The sequence below is a fragment of the Corvus hawaiiensis genome, chromosome 6, assembly GCF_020740725.1.
Source record: "Corvus hawaiiensis isolate bCorHaw1 chromosome 6, bCorHaw1.pri.cur, whole genome shotgun sequence".
Lineage (NCBI taxonomy): Eukaryota > Metazoa > Chordata > Aves > Passeriformes > Corvidae > Corvus > Corvus hawaiiensis.
In genome coordinates this window covers 47,197,639-47,217,679 of record NC_063218.1, presented here as the reverse complement: position 1 = coordinate 47,217,679, position 20,041 = coordinate 47,197,639, and the positions used below count along the sequence as shown (strand labels likewise).

The following is a 20,041-nucleotide window of genomic DNA, read 5'->3' as shown; positions in this document are numbered from 1 at the left end:
CTTTTGGCACAGCCACTTCAGGGGATGCACAGTAATTACTCCCATCTGCAATCCCATGGGGACACACTAAAGAAGGCACCCTCATTTCTTGTATAGGAAAGGAACACATGAGAGCACAGATCAGAGAAGTACCTGGAGTTGGTAGGGTGGTGGTGTATGTTGGCGTGGGCGTAGATGTGCTTGAAGTAGTTGAAATGGGTGTTGTTGAGACAGGAACAGTTGTTGTTGTCTGTGGGGTGCTGCTGGTAGGGGTAGTGGTGCTGGGGGGCAGCGGGGTGGTGGTGGTGGTGGTGGGGGTGGTAGGGGTGGTACTGCTGGGAGTCTCCTCTGCTGTTGGTGTTGGAGCAGTTGTTGATATTGTTGTAGAGGACACAGCACTCGTTGTGGATGAAGGTGTGGAAGTTGAGGTGCTCGTGGTGCTTGGAGTTGGAAGACACTCTGGTCTGTTGGGGGTGCAGCAGATACTGATCTCGTAGTTGAGGCAGACTGGCATCGGTATTATACCTCCTATCTGCTGATCTTTATTGTTACAAATGAGCCCTACGTTAACATTACATTCCACTTTCTGCCCTAAATCTGCAATGGAAGTGTTAGGGAATTTCTCTGCTCGGCATGAAATATTCTCAGCTTTCGCACAGACCCAGGAGGGGTCGTTCTTCAAAATGTTCTCAAAGGTTTCGTAGTCACCACTGTTCCTGTCAGAACCATCTGGGTAACTCACATCGATCCAGTCCGTCCAGATGCAGTCACAGCCTGGGAGGTGACAACAAGATGGACAATTAGAAACAGATAGGACAGAGACAACAAGCCAGGGCACCAGCTCATACACATGTTCTGGGCACCCCCTGCACCCAATGGTGCCCCTCAGGCACTCAGCCAACACTGGCCACAAGAAAGCTCAGTGGTGTGGCCAGGCCTCCCCTTCTTGGCCCTACAAACCACTCCAGGCCCAAATCGGGACGCAGGCACTGATGAGTTACGTGTGTGCCCCCCACAGATGGGTCACATAGCTTTGTATGGACTTTCGTGTGCAAAAAAACCACCCACATAAAATCCACACAGGAGGCAGAGACCAACTAAGCAGAGACTCCTGCCACTCTCAGCTTCCTGGGCCATGCACACCACCTCACTATCTCACGGAGAACTCAACCACTGGGATGGCACCCAACCACAGGGAAAGCAGGCACAGGACGCACGCTGCTGACAAAGCCTCAGCTGCTTCCCAGCAGCACACAGATAGGTGGAGACAAGCGCCAATGGGAACACTGGTAGAATCCAGCTGCCCCAGAGCCTGTGTCCGTGGAAAGGGACAATCTGCATTCTGAAACTTTTCCCCAAACTCTGCCAGCGAAAGCCTTGGAAGCGTCCTACAGCCCAAACCCCTGATAAGTAGCAGCAATGGCCACAGAGACAAAACAGGACAGGAAGGGAAGAAAATTTGCACAGCTGTGCCCAAACAGAGCCTGAAATGCTACTGCCACAAACTTTAGCCCCACTCCAACTGCACTCCATGGGTCCAGTGACTACATTCTGCCCAGCTGAAGGACACTGTCCAATAGCAGCAAAAGCAACATTCCCATCACTTCAGCATCTGTCTAAGCTGGGAATCAGCTCGAAATACCCCCTTGAAGCACTGTTGAGTCAGGAAAGACAAGGCCTTCTCTCAGGGACCTCTAAATCCTTGTTCCTTATAAACAGCCAGCCTGAAGACTGGTTTGGGCCACAGGACTTTTCCTGGGGTGACCAGAAGTTACACCCATCCTTGATCCCATACACAGACACATATGGAGGTGTTCATGGGCCTTCACTACTCCCACAGCAAGGCCACAAATGACAACAGAATCAGAGAATTTTTTGTCCATTCTGTGCTTGGGGGCACAGGGGTTTTGGTGAGAATTACTGCTTTTGGGAACATACTTTCAGGAGATGTGGGTGTTGGTGATCCAGTAACAGTGGTCGTTGTGCTCGTAGGGCTGCTGCTGGTGGTGGTGGTGGTGGTTGTGGTGGGAGTCTCCGGTGATGTGGAAGTGGTTGTCAATTCTTGTGTAGGGGGTGCTGTGCTCGGTGTGCCTGTTGGAAAGAGCAGGGACAGAGAAAACAGACAAAGGCACAAAGGCATGAGTGCAACTCAATAGGAACTGAACAGAAGCTGTGCATGAGGCAGCTGCCAGACATAGACAGGTCAGCCCACCCTTAGCACATGAAAGATCGGTATCAGTAGCCCTTCCTTTCTGGACTCAGAAAGCAGAATCCTTGAAATCCAGTCACAGAAAAAGTGATGGCCCACCTCTCCTAGCAAAAAGACTGGGGATGGTTCTGGAAGGTGCTTCTCACAAAATCAGAGAGACCTACCAATAGGAAAGAGATTAGGAGGTGTAATGCTTTCAATCTGGCTGGAGCTTTCTATCTCTGCCTCATTACCCAAACACCTCACAAATCCCTGAAGCAAGGGCTGTGACGGCAATCCGTGGTCAGAGATGGAACTGTGAAGAGGTATAAGTTCCTGCCTGACTGTCATGAAATTTCCCTGTGGTGGAATGTCAGCCTGATGAAGGGCTTCCCAGAGCTCTAGCAGATGGCATCAGCAAAAGTCTACAGTTCATAGCAAGTGGCATTCTTCAGCACAAAACTGTTTCCAAAAGTCTCCCAAGGTAATCGTTGCTTCTAAGATCTAGAACCACTGGCATCCACTTGCACTGACATGGCAAAGGAGGAGAAGAAAGGGAAAAAAGTCTGCCCAGCTGTTCCTAGCATGAGAGTGTCACAGACTATAGTCCCACTCCAATTGCTCTCCATGCATGGGTCCAGTGACTACATTCTGGCCAGCTGAAGGACACAGTCCAACAGCAGCAAAAGCAACATTTCCCATCTGTTTAGCATCTGTCTAAGCTGGGCACCAGCATGAAATTTCTCATGTTGAGTCAGGGAAGACAAGACCTTCACCCTAGGACTCCTAAATCCTTGTTCTTCAAAATCAGCCAGTCAAAAGGCCAGCTTTTGGCACAGCCACTTCAGGGGATGCACAGTAATTACTCCCATCTGCAATCCCATGGGGACACACTAAAGAAGGCACCCTCATTTCTTGTATAGGAAAGGAACACATGAGAGCACAGATCGGAGAAGTACCTGGAGTTGGTAGGGTGGTGGTGTATGTTGGTGTGGGTGTGGATGTGCTTGGAGTAGTTGAAATGGGTGTTGTTGAGACAGGAACAGTCGTTGTTGTCTGTGGAGTGCTGCTGGTAGTTGTGGGAGTCTCTGGTGACCAGGGAGTGGTTGGCGATTTTGGTGTGCTTGGTGTAGGAGGGGCTGTTAGAAAGAGCAGGGACAGAGAAAACAGACAAAGGCACAAAGGCATGAGTGCAACTCAATAGGAACTGAACAGAAGCTGTGCATGAGGCAGCTGCCAGACATAGACAGGTCAGCCCACCCTTAGCACAACAAAGGTCCATAGCACCAGCCCTCTCTTTCTGGCCCCAGAAAGCAGAATCCTTGACATCCATGCACAGAGATAGTCATGGCCCTCCTTTCCTAGTGAAGAGATTAGGCATGGTGCTGGAAGGTGCCTCTGACAAAATCAGAAAGATCATGTCAGCCTGAAGAAGGAAGCCTGCACAGCCCTGCCCCAAAAATGCCTCTAGCAACAGGAGTTTGAAGCATGGCCTCTCTTTTCTCACACAGCAGGTCCTTCTGGGAGTATTGTCTCCAGCAGAAACTTAAAACTCTAAATCCTCCTAAGTAAGACTTCCTTCCAGATCAACGTTTTCTATGCCTGTGACCTGCCTTTAGTAGCCAGCACTTTATTTCTCCAATCACAAAGTAAGATGACAGAGTATTTTTCTGTTAAATACCTGTAGATGTTGAAGTTACTGGAGAAGGAACCGATGGTGTATGCTCACTTGTTGTGGAATGGATGTGTACGGGCGGGGTGGTAATTTCTGTTGAAGTCCTGGTTGTAGTGGTGGTGGGTACTGTTGTCTTGGTGGTGGTTGAAGCTGGAGTGTGTGGTATAGTAGGTGTAATTGTAGGCCCACAAGGAATTTCCTGCCACTCACAACAGTTTACTCTGATTTCATAATTATAGCAAAGCTGCCACATAGTAACATCTTGCTCATCATTTTTACAGATTAATCCATATGTAACATTACACTCTACTTTCTGACCAAGGTCATCTAAGCTCACATCAGGTTTATCCTTAGCCCTGCATTCTATTTGTTCAGGAGCTGTACATATTTTGTTTCCATGGTTTCTTATTTCATCATATGTTTCATAGTCACCACCACCTTCTTCAGGTTTACTAACATCAAACCACTCAGTCCAATCACAGATTAGTCCAAAGCATGGAGCTGCAAGAAAAGACAGAGATTTCAGAGTTTACAGAGAACATCCTGAGAAGATCCATTTTTTATTTTCTTCCATTCAGGACTAGAGAAGTGCATTGCAATTTGTCATCTTTCCAAAGAAAAGAGTTCTAAAATCAGTTCTGTATTACCAGGTCTTCATACTGGAAGTTTTGCATCAAAGTAAAATCACCAAGTGGAAAGCCTTTAAAGGTCCTTCTCTCTATACTAATGACACTTTTGAAATTATAAAAAACTATTCATTTTTGTTTAAAATATGTTTTTCTGTAGTAATTGTCTTTAATTTACTCTTCTTTAAATATTCATTTGACATTTTTAACAACTTTGGTTTGTATTTATAACTTACTTGTAGTTTCTGGATGGCTTGTAGTGGTAACTGAAATAGAAATAAAAAGAGATTATCATTTCAAAAGAAATAAAATAGTATATTTTTTTCTGACACTCTTGACAATACTTCTACTATCCCATTAGGATATTGAAAAGCTAGCATGGTTTTTCAGAAATAGGAAGGCACCCTGTACATTTATACTTAAAATTTCTTTCATAAGAAATAAATCAACTCAAAATGCTAAAAGTCTTTCTTAGTGTGGTGTGATAAAACAATCCATAAACATTGCTCTATCTGTGTCAACTATAATCCCATATGATTGTACATTCTGTATTTAAAATACTTTCCTTAAAGAAAGCAATTTTTAGATCACATCTGTATTAATGATTTACCTGTGGTGGTGGTGGTAAGAGTACTGGAAGGGAAGGAGGTTGAAATGGTTGTAGGTGAAGATGTTGGACAAGGATAGACACCACCAGGAACTACAGAACCATTTTCTGCACAAATGTACGTTATACACATGTCGCCATCCTGTACTTGTCCCACAATAGCACCCACTTCATAACTCGTTCCATTGATGACACAAGGACACCCTGCAAGAAAGAGCTTTACTGTGCAATTTTTCTACTACCATGTAAGAGGCAGAGGCAAAATACTTACGGACAAGAGAGCATTTACATGAGTCATGCATGTTTTTCAGAGATGTACCTGGAACTTAGATCTACCATATTGTGCTAATTTATCTTTAGATTTAAAGCAATGTCAGAACATATTTAATCAAGTCCTGCATAAAATGCCTGGTGGTACAGACTTAGAAAGTAGGTTTTAAAATGTTCTGAGAAAAATAATAATTGCAATTTACTATCTGACACTTTTTATATAATAACTACATGTTCAGGAAGTGCAACCTCTTGTAGCAAAATCCATTCGTTTGGATATGGGACATGGGGAGAAAGAATGAAGGGACATGAGAAAAAGGTTGAGCCAGAAGTACTAACAGCAAGGTTCAACAAAAGTGCTGCCGAATTTTCTTCAGTCACAACTTCCACTAGCACAGGAAAGAATTATTCTAAATCAATACTAAGTCTATTGTAGAGTCAGACATAGCAGCTCTATGCATTTTTTTCTTTTTGTTTCCAGAAAAACCCAAACGTTATTTACCTGGGAGTGGTTTACACTCTATGGATCCTGAGGGGACACAGATACTAAAAGAAAAATTTTCAAAAATTAGAATGCTGCTGATGTTTTATGACACCAGTTAGCAGAGTCAAGAGCACAGAAACATAGGTATTTATCATCTGATCTTCATTCACACTACTGGATAGTTTTCTGGGCATATTTTCTAGTATTACCCACCATTTTTCTTTTAAACTAAGTCACTACTTTTAGTACAACATCTTAAAACTGCCATGAAACACTTTGTGTTGCAAGTTGCAATACTGCAGTAACAACTGTTTTGCAGAGTGAATTTACAGCTAGATCAGATTATTCTCTGGTCACCATGTGGAGCCAGAGGTGTAAGTGCTATCATTGCTAACACTCTAAGCATGAACAGTTGGGGCTCAACTATCTCTTTCGGGGCAAGAGTATTTCAGATTACAGTGATTTTGAAGTCCCAGTTCTAAGTGAAAATGCAAGGCAGAGTAGCCCCTCTCTTCCCAAAGAGTCGTGAGAATCTACAGGTTGTTTTAGAAGTTAATCCAGGTTTCATGCCATTATATAATTTATGACAGTTGACAGGTATAATTAGTGAATTTGCTAATACACTTATTGTAATAACACTATCAACCTGAAATCTGGATTATTATGGGTTTGGAAAATTATGAAATGCAAGAATATACCAGCTCTTCAGCTGAAGTTGCATCTGAGGCCCAGTAAAATAAACGAGGGGCTCAGCATACACAAATTATTTCCTGAATTAATGCAAGTAATTTTTATATACCATATTGTACAGTTCTCTTTTGTGGGTACTTCTTGCCAAGGGGGTATATGGATTCCACCTTCAATGTAACACCCACATTCATCTTCAGTCACACATTCCTTTGTCTCTTCATTATAAATAGGCTTGTCCATAGGGCATCTGGGGTAGCAACCTATTGATGACAGGTAGAACAGAATACAGGATGAAGAAAAAGTATAAAAAGTTAACTCAGTGATATGTTACCTTCTGAAGGTAAATTATTCTCACTGAATCAAGCATAGTGAAAGAAATCTAAAACTTCCCACTCAAATCAATCTGTGGACAATTAGTCTTTCCAAAAGACTTAAACAGTTCTCATTGATAATACTGGGGTGAGGAGGATTAAGTAAGAGGTTTTTTTATGAAAACTAGTGATGTTTTTTTTTCTTAGTTCAATACCTTGGAGAAATCCCTAATTTATACTCCTTTCCATGGGCAGCTAGTAATTTTAAGACAAAGAAACACCCCAATTCTTGTACAGATCACTATATCAAGAAAACTTTCATGAGGAATATGGAAGCAGATTCACTAACAAACGTTTTTCACTACATTTCTTGGAACATTAGACCTTGTTTATATACCTTATATACACCAAGTATCTCTATCTCAAACAAATAATTTATCTGTGCTTTTCCTTACCCTCGGGCAGTGATCCAAACTTCACTGCAAGGGATTAATCGACTGTCAATTCTCATTCCACTTCTCATGTAAATACACTTAAAAATATTATTCTGTTATTACTATTATATCTCCTTCCTCCAAATAAACTCCTATTAAGTCCAATTATTAATGACATGAAGTCCTCTTTATACTGTACTGGAGTTCTAAATAGCCTTTAAACTGAAGCACCACGTAATTAACTGGTACTTAAAAGTCACTTTATACTGCCAGACTGTACTTAAGATGTCCTCACAAAAATAGGTGTGCTCTGTATTTCTATTGAAATTAAACAAAAATAATTCAGAAAGACAATTGGATATACAATAATCTGCCTTTTGACACTTCCCAAGCCTTTCTAATAATATAAGGCAATTTATTTTAAAACACAGAGGTTTATTGGGTTTTTAAAAAATATTTTGGTTCGGGATTTTTGTTGATTTTTTAGTAGGGGTTTTTGGTGGTGTTTTGTTTTGTTTTGTTTCTCTTGAGTTTCGGTTTGTTTGAGTTTTTTCTTTTAATTTTTTTACCAGAAGTTCAAAGCAAAGTCAAACTCAAGGCATTTCTTGCCAACCCCTAAACTGGAGATAAGTGCTTCCAGTCCAGACCAAAAAGGCTATATGGCTGAAAATATGGCTTTTTTCTCCAGCTTTACCATGTGGTAAACCAGAAAATACTTGTAAAGTCTTTCAGATTCTTGGATCATTGCAGTCCCTTTCATGTGAAATTCCTGTTCCATTATCAACCACAAGGACTGTCACCTACTAATTTCGCATCTACAAATGAAATAGAATCTCCATTAAGAATCTGATCTATAGCAGCATCAGTATGTCTGCTATGAAAGATATTTATCTTCTAGGTACGTGAATGTTGCACATTAATCTAGTAAAGGCAAGATGATCTGATGCATAAAAAATGATAACTTTAAAAACCCCCAACTATCAGTGACTTGCTTCTTTGCCATATCAAAGATTTTCCTTTTGAAACACTTTAGCATGGGATTCAAAATAACCATGATGTAATTATATTGCATGTTTTGGGATACTATCCAAGCAGAGACCTAGTTTTATGTAACTATCACCCATTGATGTTAATAAATAATAAATTACATTATAGGAAACGTTTATGTAAGACTGGAGGCAAATTCAACACATCGGATTTAGGAACATCTCATCAAATTCACTGACTAGTCCATAATTATTAAAAGATACCTGAACAAAGTTATATAAAGCACAATATAAAATGGCAAGGAATTTATTACCTTCCAGTAATGGTATTGTAAAGTTGGTGCTGACATTATTGATCATCCTGCAGGTTGTGATATTACTGCCACAAGGCTCATAGTGCCAGTCACACTCATTGCGAGGGTTGTAGTAGTCACAGAATATCGCTGATGAGAAAAGAGAGAAGCTGGTTAAAAACAAGGTTGCCAGAATGCAGTTCTGAGCAGGCCTTTAAAGGTACAAGCTACATGAGTCTACAAGTTAAGCCAGCCAAATTTCTCTGGAGGTACAAGACCTGGACTTTTGCCTACTCTGCTTAAACTTACGATATATCAAAACACTGTTGCCCAAAATTTTCATTCTAAATATTCCAGCCACTGAGTAAAAATGCTTCAAATCATAAAGAAAAAAATTTTTAAAAATTATTTTGGTTTAAAATTAAGGGTATATTTCTGAGAGTATTTTTCTTCCATAGCTACTAGCATACTCCTAAATATTTTTCCATTTTATACAAAATAGTTCCATCTTGCTGTATCACATAAGCTGAGAGTCCAAGAGGAAGCATATGAGACATTACGAATACAACTTAAATTCAGCTTAGACAGTTACAGAGAGAGGAAGGAGCTTTTGTAACTAATATATCAGAGATGAATGAAACTTAAAATTTTTTTCCACTGGCTTCTTACACTTAAAAACTCAAATTAGTCCAAATTCTGAATCTGACTGAATTTTTAAAATTAAAAAATTATTAATTTCTGCTACTTAGAATCTCAAAATTTTGACTTGAGCAAATTTTGGGCAATATTAATTTAAATGTTATTTACATTAATTTATGACGTACTGGTATGAGTATTAGCACCACTAATAGACACTACTTAACATACACAACACTGATTAGGTTCAGTGCTACAGCACAGGAGGGTTATATACTTTTTGCTAAAATCAAACTCTGAATAATTTGAAGAACTGAGAGAGAAGAAAGATAGCAGAGGAAGAGAAGAGAAGAGAAGAGAAGAGAAGAGAAGAGGAAGAGAAGAGGAGAGGAGAGGAGAGAAGAGAAGAGAAGAGAAGAGAAGAGAAGAGAAGAGAAGAGAAGAGAAGAGAAGAGAAGAGAAGAGAAGAGAAGAGAAGAGAAGAGAAGAGAAGAGAAGAGAAGAGAAGAGAAGAGAAGAGAAGAGAAGAGAAGAGAAGAGAAGAGAAGAGAAGAGAAGAGAAGAGCCAGGCTGAATAAAAGACAACTGAAATATACAAATTTACTAGCCCTGTTTTCCCCCTGATACGCTGAGAAAATAGATTTCACTGAGTAGCCAGCATGACCTTGCAGTGACTCTACTAATGATTTATTTGACTGGCTTTCTGACAGCAGCTAGAAAGGTACAGTTGTGTTTATCTGTTACTCACGGCAGATATCAGGAGTTCTCCAGAAAACACAGGCCTCAGCCTTGATACACTCCTGGGCATATGCAGCAACTGCAGAGCAGAAGCACTCGCAATCTCCACCGCTGTCACAAGAGCAGGCATCATGAACACAAGCTTCATAGAAAGGAAGTGGGTCCACCTGTCAGGGGAAGAAGTGATGCCTCAGTTCATCTCCAAATTAGTTTTCAAGCTAATACATTTGAGGGCTCTTGATATATGGGAATTAAGCTGGGCAGGAATGAGCCTAAGAGTGTCTAAGAGTTACCAAATCACAAACAAACATTTGCAGGCTTGAAGCTGCTCAATATATTTTAGGGAATAATAGACTTAAAATAATACAGCTCCTTCAAAAGTTGTTATGACTGAAAAAAAAAAGTTAGAGTCCTTGGCAGTGCCCACATTTTCTAACAGAGATCCATTTTAGCGCTCTCAAAACCAAGCTGAATTGATGCCAGTGAAATCTTATCTTTCAGTAAGCTCTGCCAACCAAATGGTGAACAATGTTAGAAAGACTACATTCACAGCAAATAGGAAGCATATAATTTTGTGCCTGTCAGTTTTTGGAGTTTATCCAATGACATATTAAAAAAAGCTTTTTTTTTTTTTTGTTTTGTTTGAGACTGCAAGAGGAGAAACTTAGACTGGATTTCTGCTGCTGAAGTAAACCACATGGAAATTAATTAAATTAATACTTGTTTGTGACTTTTCCACCATGAGTTAAGAAAGAACTGTTGTTAATATTACTGTACTTCAGAAAAGAGATGAGAAATGAAGAGGAGTGCTCTCTGTGTGCTGTACTCTGGAAGCTGTGGGCTGTCACAGTGTTTGCTGCGGCAATTTGGAGGCACAGTACCAGCAGCTGTCTGTCTAAACTATGTGATGTCGGTGGTCTCCAAAAAGATCCTTTCATGGGTTGAATGTTACAAGAAGTAGCCTCTTCAACAGCCACCTTTCAAGTTTAGTATGAATTTCCATCAGGAGATGGGTCTGATGATTAAGTACTTATATTACCAGAAATTCATTGTGCTGTCCCATCACCTACTGTCTTCTACAAACCTTGGAGTGACAAATTTTGAAGACTTCGCTCTGGATGATGCTGCATTCTTTCTCTGCCCAGGACTTCCGGTGTGGTTTCAGATCACAGGGCTTAATCTCTTCCGTGACATCTGGGCACATGGGAGACTGTTTCCAGGAATTTCCAAAATCCAGAGGATTAGACTCCTGCAGTCCACTCCTTGTTGTAAAGTCATTGTTTGCCTTGTCATCAAAGTTGCCACACAGACCACACACTTTGCCCTGGAAAATAAAATTGAGTTTTTAAATATACCATGGAAGTGAGAAACAGGCTCTGGTAAAGTAAGAGCAAAACATTGACATGAAAAATGACAAATGACTGTCTGTGTAAATGATGACTTTCCTCTTTACTGTCAAATCACTTGTACAGAAAATAAATCTTTATTTCTCCATCTTCAGAAAACTATTCAGCTGCCATATCTTCCCTCCCTGAAGTCAATTATATCTAGTGTATTTCCATATCTCTGTCATCATATCTAACTTAAAACATTAAAGGGTGCCCAAGCCTCTTACAGCTGAGAAGATTCAATTAATTCTCCATTCTTCTCAATTTATCATAACTCACCTATTAATATAAGCCTGAGGTAATTCATTTTTGCTCAAAGCTGTTTTTATTAAAAGTTTTTAACATAATGAGCACCGTTTCTTCATTCACGGAAAAGAAATGTCAGGGACCCATTTTTCTTGAAAGAAAATGTATCAATCTGCCCTCAACAGTGAATTTTTGGTAGTGTTATTTAAGGTCCACCAGTCCCCTCACAAAATGGTATGTCACTGTTTGTACAATGCCTCAAGCAGTACCATGGCCATACATTGCATAGGGAGTTTGGTTTTAACAGAGGGCTGAGATTGCATGGGGGTTTCCAAGCACATATGCGGTCAGTCCCTATTTCCTAAATTACTCTGGATGATTGACTATCAATACTCACAAACCCAAGAGTGCCTGAGATGTTTATCTCTATTGCAATAACATCCTATGCATTCTGTGCAATGCATTATGATAGACTGCAAGAAACCCCAGAAGCACTTCTGCAAGCTGTGATAGTAATAATGCAAGCTAATCATCAGTGCACAGAGGATATAGGAATTAGACATGGAGTCAGAATAAAAGAACATTTATGTTTCCTTGTCTATTCATAATACTACTTCAGAAAAAGACAGACAGGCACTAACTTTGTAATCAGGGCTCAGCTTGATGAAAACAGTAGTCTTCTTGTCCCAGATCAGCATCACACCATTGCTAGCCTCAATCACCAGGTACAGGCCGACTGTCCTGTTCCAATACTGTACATCATCACCAACATCTCGCTGAATTTCTTTGTAGTCTTTGTTCTCCAATTTCAGTTCAGTTTTCTGAAAGATAAAAAGGGAAGTATTGTAACACTAACTTCTATGATGAGACAAAATATTAGACACTTGTAACAATGCAACTCATTCTGAAACCAATAGCTCAAACTCTGGGACAACTTCCAAGATGGCAGAGAGTGGTGTAGCACTTCTGTTTGAGAGAGCTTTCATCACCTGAGAACCTACAGCTTTACAGAATAATTTGATAGGGCCTCTGATGTTTGTTACAGGTGCTTTTAGGGGAGTGACTTTGGAGAATTATTTTTTTGGTAATACTTGATTACTGAAATGTACTGACTATCATTACTCACCCCTAGGAACATTTTGATAGCCTTTGAGCAGGTGACTCCTGTAGTTCCACAAGGGACATTCTCTGTGATGATACTGAATGAGCCGCTGGAATTTTTGTCACCACAAAAGTCCTATTGAAAAAGAGAAAAAAAAGAACATGACAAAATTAGGTAGAATATTTCATTTTAGTTAAATCTCATAATAATTGCAATAATTTAAATCTTCACAATGTATAAATAGTTACTGCTTCTTCAAATGTGAGACCCTACATAAATATATTTTTACAGAGTCATATACACATACTTCTATTCACACATATAAACAGTAAATACAGTCTCAGCCTGGGAAAAAGAGTGGGACAATAAAACAAAATGAGGAACATATCTTTAAATATGTTTGAAGTTTCTAGGCTTAGAATTTGGATTTATTTCACAAATGATAGTTAGCTCTCACTATAATATAGTTCTGTTGCATATAATTTATGATATCTATATCTGAAAAAAAAAAAGCCACAGCTTGCCTGCACTGAAAATTTATCACACAACTTATCCTGGCAGAATGTGTGAACACCTCAGGAACAGTGATGGCAGGCAATAAGGAACGACAAAACCAAAGAGGAAAGTAGATTTTCAAGGCAATCAAATTCCATTTCAGCCCTCCTGATGAGCATTACCTGAGTAGCCACATATTCACAGCTCCCATCAAAGTCATAGAATTTCCCATCGAAAGTGTTGTAATGGCCACTTCCATATATCATACAAGTCCCATAGCACACGTTATCAGTGCATTTCCAAGTCCCTTTCTGGCAGGTACTAGAAAAGAGCAGAAAAGTTGAATTTTTGGATTTCATCAAGAGTGTGCAGCTTGAAAAACTGCAGAACAAACCAATATAATATGATATCATGTGATAATGTGCAAAATACCCAAGCCTCAACTTCAATTGTTTATCCTGTTTTTAAGCCTGTAATGTTTTTACTCCATTCAGCTACAATCTTTAGATCTGATAGTATTTGTGTTTAAAAAATGAGTGAGTTTTCCCAACAAGAGGTGCCCACTGAAAACAGAGGTAACTACTACCCCCATATTTTCAGCAGAATCCGTATTTTCTCAGATAGCAATAAGTATTCCTAAAAATTGATGCTACTTCCAGTTTTTGCAGCCACTGTAGTACATAACCGTAGACAGGAACTATTAATATGCTGCATGGAATATATTCTAGAAGATAATATAAAATTATAACTCACCAGGTGTTGCAGTCCACTTTTATCTTCTCTCCAGAAGAATACCAGTCATTATTATGACTGCATGGGCAGTCCTTTTGTTCAACACAGCCTCCTCTGCCATCATCAAATAGACCTTGAGGACACACACAGCCTGAGACACACTCTGTCTGGAACTAAGGAATATAAGGAGAAATGGTTACCTTAGGATAAAGCACTGCATCTTAATTCCACTTCTTCACAAGCACTCTTTAAAAACTGCATTTGCAACCACACAGCCTAATATTGATTAGTTTTATAAGGCTCTTTTTTAATAGGTTTCTAATATTTTTCTTTTCTTTTTCACTTGGAAATTATGACTCTACTGAAGACACAGTAAAAGGAAAGAGGAGAGGGAAACCATAAGGGGAATCATAATGAAAATGGCAACAGATTAGTATCATTGAGGGGAAAAAAAGGGTAGCTTAAACCAAAGAGAAATAAACTGTTAGTTACAACTGTATTTGCTGTGTAGCACCATGTCATATAAAGAATACAGAATAAAGAAAGCATGACACAAAGAGAAGCTGAATACATACATGATCAATTTGAGGAGTATGACAGCTAAGTTGTACAGGTGTTTGTGAAGTCCACTTCGAGGATGCATTGCAGTCAAAGTATGTCTTGTTAGAAGAACATTCTTTTTCACCTGAAAGGTACATTGTTGCTTTAGATCAATCAAGAAAAGGCAAAAGAATGTGAGTGCAAGGTGGTAGTTTCTGAGAGAGAAATCTCAGTCTATCCTTATGAAAAAAATAGGCTCAGTGAAGAGAGAACAAAGTGAAAATGTGCTACTGTTTTACATAAAGAGAAAAAAACCACACAAAATAAGTAAGTGGAAAATTCAAAAGGGAAGTAGGTTTGGGTTGAGAGGTTGGTTATGGGTTTTATTCTAGTTTTGTTTATAGAATGTCACTTACTTCTCATTCTTATTTTCACTGAAGTGCACTGGATCTTTGCATTTCGGCAAACACTAGAAAAGTGAAGTAAGTAGAAATTAAAAAAAAAAAAGCAAGCTCAATATCTGCAATTTAAGTCTAATGATTTGTTTATATAAATTTGAGAGTATTTATCAAAGATGTCCTGCATAATTTCTACTGAAATTTCAAGGTCAATTCTATTGAATCACACTCATGAATTTTTCATTGGAGAAAAAGTGTAGCAAGATTTTAGGCATAACACACAGAAAAGGTTATGTTTTAAGGAATGACAGCTATTCTATAAATCCTTAATACTATGTTTTATGACAACTCAGGAAATAGATAATAATGAAACAAATAATGATAATTTAAGTCAAAGCCTCCATTTGGATACACAGTGTATTTTCATGCCTATTCAACTCATATGCTGCAAATTTGTTGACTTATATGCTTCTTCTGCTGGATGAGAGAAGGCATTTCACTGTTTATGGCAAAATATAACAGAATCATGAATGTTGTTTTCAAAAGCCTATGACACAGTAAATATATATCAAGGGGACGTTCCTCCAGTGGAAAACACAAACAATCTGTGTCCACTAGAAAGGGAAACAGGATGTCTAGCTGGCCTTTTATCTTCCTTTCACCCTTCTGTTTAACAAAGCCTTATTAACAGTGAAGCTTCAGAATAATATTTATCTGTGAAGGCCAGTACTCACACCTCCAAAGCAAGCTGCTCTTCCCAATTATTGATAAATTGCATTGCAACAGGATTATGCTTTGCTCAGCACGGAGATGTTGTGAAATGCATTACAAATACTCATTAAAGTACAAAAAAAGCTAAGCACCTTACACCTAATAAGCAATTTTTTTTAAGGGCTTTTTCCCCACAAACAAAAAGCCAAAATAAAACATACCAGCGTTCTCCATCTTTTGTGAAATACTGGCCAGGTTCCAGGTATGATCCCTTGTAATAACATGGGCACTGGGAGATGGGCACACACTCATCCTGGTTATCCAAGTATGTATTGGGTGGGCAGCCACAGCCATCCACAGGAGCAAAGTCTTGCAAGCAATACTTTTCGCCATCAGCAAGGGAACGACAGGTTTGCTGGCACTTTGTAAGATTGTAAAGGAAGACTTGATTTCCTGGGCAAGAAGATGCTTCGCTACCTGGAGGGAAAAAAACCCAAACTGATAAATAAGGGATGCAGGATGGACAATTTGGCCTTGACATTTCCATTTTGATTTCTTTGGCTGTGCCAAATGTAATGATAAAAACATTCCCTTAGGTCTGATTAAAGTACAAAAATATCAGAAGTCACAAGTAACACTGACCTAACTTTACCTTTAAGTTCAACTTTAAGTTGAAGACTTATTTTTAACTGCTACTAATAGTTTCTACTTTCATACCCCTACTTGTTTCACATACTGATAATCAGATAGAGAGCACAAGACAATAAACTCCTAGTCTCAAACATACTGAACTGTTGATGAAAAGCAAGAATAATGAGAAACAAAGACATTGATAAACAAATGAATGGTAAAAGCCTTGATGGCTGGGATTCCATTAGTAAATGGAATGATACTAGCTAAACTGAGGAAAGAAGGTGAAAGTTAAAAATATTGCCTTCTACTTTTAAGTTTGTCATGGTCAAATTATATCTGAAGAATATAACATGAATTAATAAACATTATAAGCATTGTCTCTTTTAGGTCCATTAGATATTTCTAAGGTACTCCAAATCCCATAACATTGAGATCACTGACAACCAAATCCAGAGAGAGCCTGCTTACTTCTCATGGTTAATTTTTTCCACAGGGATTACTGATCCACTACTTACTGCAGACACTCTTTCTCCAGCCTCCCAGTATAATCCCTTTGAAAGCACAGGCTCTTGAGTAAGAGGACAGGGCAGCACACAAACATTCCTCATTGTCTTCACAGAGGCAGGTGTCATATTTACATTTCTGAAAAAAAGAACAAAAGGGTCAATTAGTCCACAGGAAATCAATGGGCAATTGCAACTTGGTTGCTACAAAACGTCCTGTCTGCTTTTCCTGATGTTGTTTGTACTAATTCCCATGACCAGAGAACAATGGAAGGAACGGACAAAGACCAGAGACTTAAAGTGCTGCTTCATGTCATACACAATGAAAATATTTGGATGCTTATTCTAACCTAAGCCAAGCCTCTAGAATCTTTAAAAAGTAGCCAGCTTCCCAAGAACAGCTTTTTCAAAGGATACTGATACCATTCGTTCTCGGTTACTAATTAGAAATGCAGAGATCCACAAAAACTATAAATCATAAAGGCAAAATATTAACCAAGTCTATGACGACCTTCACATCATTTGAGTTCACACTGACTTCCAAGTATAAGCAATGATTTTGGAATTCCTTTTCCTCAGGTAAGCCTCACTTACCGCTCAACAGAGGTGAGCATGGGGGAAAAAAATTCATGGAGATTCTGGCATGAAAATGATTTGGTGTTACATTCTAACAAATACATGGAAACATTTTTCCCCCAACTTTATAGAAACTGATGTTTAAGGGTACGCTTAAACTGTGCACATCTGCATCTCTTGAATCTTCTTTTCAATCCAAATATCCAAGCCAATAAAAAAATACATTAAACAAAAAACGCAAGAAAGAAAAAACACAAATGTACATCTTTCTTCAGCAGCAGCCCATAAGGATCTCATCATGGGAGGTACTTTGGATGCTATGCTGCTTGAATCAGTCAGTACAAAAACTTCAGCAGCTCTTATGGACAAGCTACTCAGAGATGTCTCAAATGTTCAAACAACAATAAATGTCTACAGTTAACCATCTGAAATAATGCAGTACTAAAAGAGTGCAAAATTACAATACCTTATAGTATTCTGTAGGATCAATGACTAAGTGACATCTTGCAAAAGGACCCTTTGGGTTTCTCAGCAACGAACACCAATGCTCAGCGTAATTTGCTGCAAAAAGAAAAAGAAATTCATCACATTTCCTTATCTTTCTTGTGCCATGTCTAGTTATGCTGATACATAAATGCAGTGCAGCAATACAAATGAGAGAACTGTGTGCATTTTGGGGAGCAGAGAAACTACATGCAATCACCATACATGTATTTCTATTCCTTGATTCACAGACATGCAATCATAAAATCAAAATTTGCACTGTACTTTTGCAACATGTTTACATGAAATTGTGACAGCTCTTTCCATTTGGGGACCATAAAGCTAAGTTAAACATAAAGATAACCAACTAGGACATACAAGCTGTCCTTGCAGATAATACAAGTTAATGACTGTTTTTCCCAATCTTCCACCTTAGGATTCTTTTACAATCACCCCTTAAACTTCAATTTGATGGGATATCAATGCTTGTATGTATGCATACTTGCGGATACTAATTAATTTGACAGTCCTATAAAAAGTCTTCAATACCCCACTACAACTCTTACATGACTGTTGCAGTAATGCACAGCAGACACTTCTCATCCTGGCAGAAGCCAACCATCTGACTTATTAATGTGCTTACCACTTTCACTGCTGAGACTGCAGGGGTCTTCCAGCTTTTCTGCCTGGTCTGTGCAGGTGGACTGGGCTTTCCACGTGTTAGCAAAAGCAGATCCTGTAGCCTCAATCAGCCCGCTGGTTGTTCTAAAGTCATCACCTTCCATTCCATTGAAGTTTCCACAAAGACCTATTCAAAAATAAGGTAAAAATTTTATACAATCAGTACTTATTCTCATACTAAAAGGTCAAAGGAAAGAGACAACTGATCACAAACACTAGAAACAGCTGATTATTCCACATCAATATTAAAGCATACTATAAATACTGAAGTTTTGGAAGCCTTGCTTTTAATCTTTAACATCTTCAAGAATAGTCATCATGAAGATATCTATGCTTCAGGAGATTACTACCCTAACCTGTATTTTTTATGCTTTCTGATGATATTGAAACCACAAAAGGCACCAAAAACCAGGCTTTGTGGATAGTTAAAAATCGAACTGAGTACAAAAATAAGGAATATTCTAAGAAACACCTGTGTACTGGCACCAGAGTGACAGGTCATTTCAATATCAAAAAATAAAAACACATTTCTAGTTTGCTTGAGTCGACTTTCTTTCAGTTTTCTCCTCTTGAATCAACAAGTAGCATGAATCATCACTCATATAAAGAATACATGACTATTCAGCTGTGAAACAGCATGGCTTTGCTTCCCCTTTCCCACTTGCCTTGAAGTTTTCCTTTAACTGATTGATCCACAGTCACAAACAGCTGCATAACTCGAAATAGCTGGATCTGCATCTGAAGCCCAAAAGAAGTTTGTACAACAAAGTAGTTGGAAGACGGCTTGAATATCGAGAAGCTGGCTGAAAAACGAAACATGAACTGTTGTAGTAAACACAGACACACAGGCTGCCAAAAGAAACACTTCTTACCAGATTCTAATGTATCACCTGTCATGAAAACTCTGAGACCAGGATCAAATTAATAGTTTTTCCCATTAAAAGCCACTGGCCAACTAGATAAGATGCTGATCCTCACTAACTTAACAAGCTGATTATCTGAAATGACTGATCTCTGGGATCAAAACCAAATGGGCATGCCCACAACATGTAGCCAGATTTGGAAAGTGCTAAATACCTCTCTTCCACTTTTGCCTCTAAAAAAATACACCCCTACATGAGAAGTCAGGTGTGTGACACTTGATATTCCAGGCTGTGTCCCTTACCTGACACATGAGGCACATTCACTGTCATCTCATTCAGTAGCACACTGCCATCTGATCTGAAAACCACCACCTGTGTAATGGCAAATGGAATCAATGAGCTTCCAGGGACTGAGGAAAATAAACTAATATGAAGAAAATTATCAGGAAGGACATTTTACATGTTTAGACTGTGTCTAGAACTCCAAACTTTTGAAAGGAAGAATCTGTCTGAAAATTGAATGTGGCAGCAGCCCTATAGGGTACAAGTAAGGTTTTGTCTTGCTATCCACTGTTTCTCTTACAGCTGCCTACAAGAATTCATAGCAGTAAAGAAATGCAAAATTCATTTATATTGGACACTTTGGTTTCAGCAAATAAAAGAAAATATTAGCTCTTCAGGATCTGTAGCAAGTTGTTATTCCTTATTAAAGCACATGCCATAGCTTCTGTAAAATGGTTTAGCATGATTCTGGTAAGAAATTGTAAGAAAGC

General features: G+C 39.0%; 1 protein-coding gene across 1 annotated transcript in view; it reads right to left on the bottom strand.

Annotated features, from left to right (window-relative positions):
• The window catches only part of MUC2 (mucin 2, oligomeric mucus/gel-forming), a 68,913-nt gene that overhangs the window by 40,100 nt on the left and 8,772 nt on the right, over positions 1 to 20,041 (bottom strand). Inside the window, exons 11-33 of the mRNA XM_048307470.1 lie at positions 19,571 to 19,640; positions 19,071 to 19,208; positions 18,368 to 18,532; positions 17,708 to 17,802; positions 16,678 to 16,804; positions 15,751 to 16,006; positions 14,837 to 14,889; positions 14,456 to 14,565; positions 13,902 to 14,053; positions 13,331 to 13,469; positions 12,678 to 12,788; positions 12,193 to 12,372; positions 11,002 to 11,241; positions 9,928 to 10,084; positions 8,565 to 8,693; positions 6,629 to 6,779; positions 5,848 to 5,891; positions 5,079 to 5,279; positions 4,705 to 4,734; positions 3,849 to 4,343; positions 3,127 to 3,306; positions 1,918 to 2,070; positions 133 to 753 (exon numbers count right to left, since the gene is read on the bottom strand). Coding sequence (XP_048163427.1) covers positions 133 to 753; positions 1,918 to 2,070; positions 3,127 to 3,306; positions 3,849 to 4,343; positions 4,705 to 4,734; positions 5,079 to 5,279; positions 5,848 to 5,891; positions 6,629 to 6,779; positions 8,565 to 8,693; positions 9,928 to 10,084; positions 11,002 to 11,241; positions 12,193 to 12,372; positions 12,678 to 12,788; positions 13,331 to 13,469; positions 13,902 to 14,053; positions 14,456 to 14,565; positions 14,837 to 14,889; positions 15,751 to 16,006; positions 16,678 to 16,804; positions 17,708 to 17,802; positions 18,368 to 18,532; positions 19,071 to 19,208; positions 19,571 to 19,640 — 3,997 coding nt within the window. The remainder of the gene's footprint in view (positions 1 to 132; positions 754 to 1,917; positions 2,071 to 3,126; positions 3,307 to 3,848; positions 4,344 to 4,704; positions 4,735 to 5,078; positions 5,280 to 5,847; positions 5,892 to 6,628; positions 6,780 to 8,564; positions 8,694 to 9,927; positions 10,085 to 11,001; positions 11,242 to 12,192; positions 12,373 to 12,677; positions 12,789 to 13,330; positions 13,470 to 13,901; positions 14,054 to 14,455; positions 14,566 to 14,836; positions 14,890 to 15,750; positions 16,007 to 16,677; positions 16,805 to 17,707; positions 17,803 to 18,367; positions 18,533 to 19,070; positions 19,209 to 19,570; positions 19,641 to 20,041) is intronic.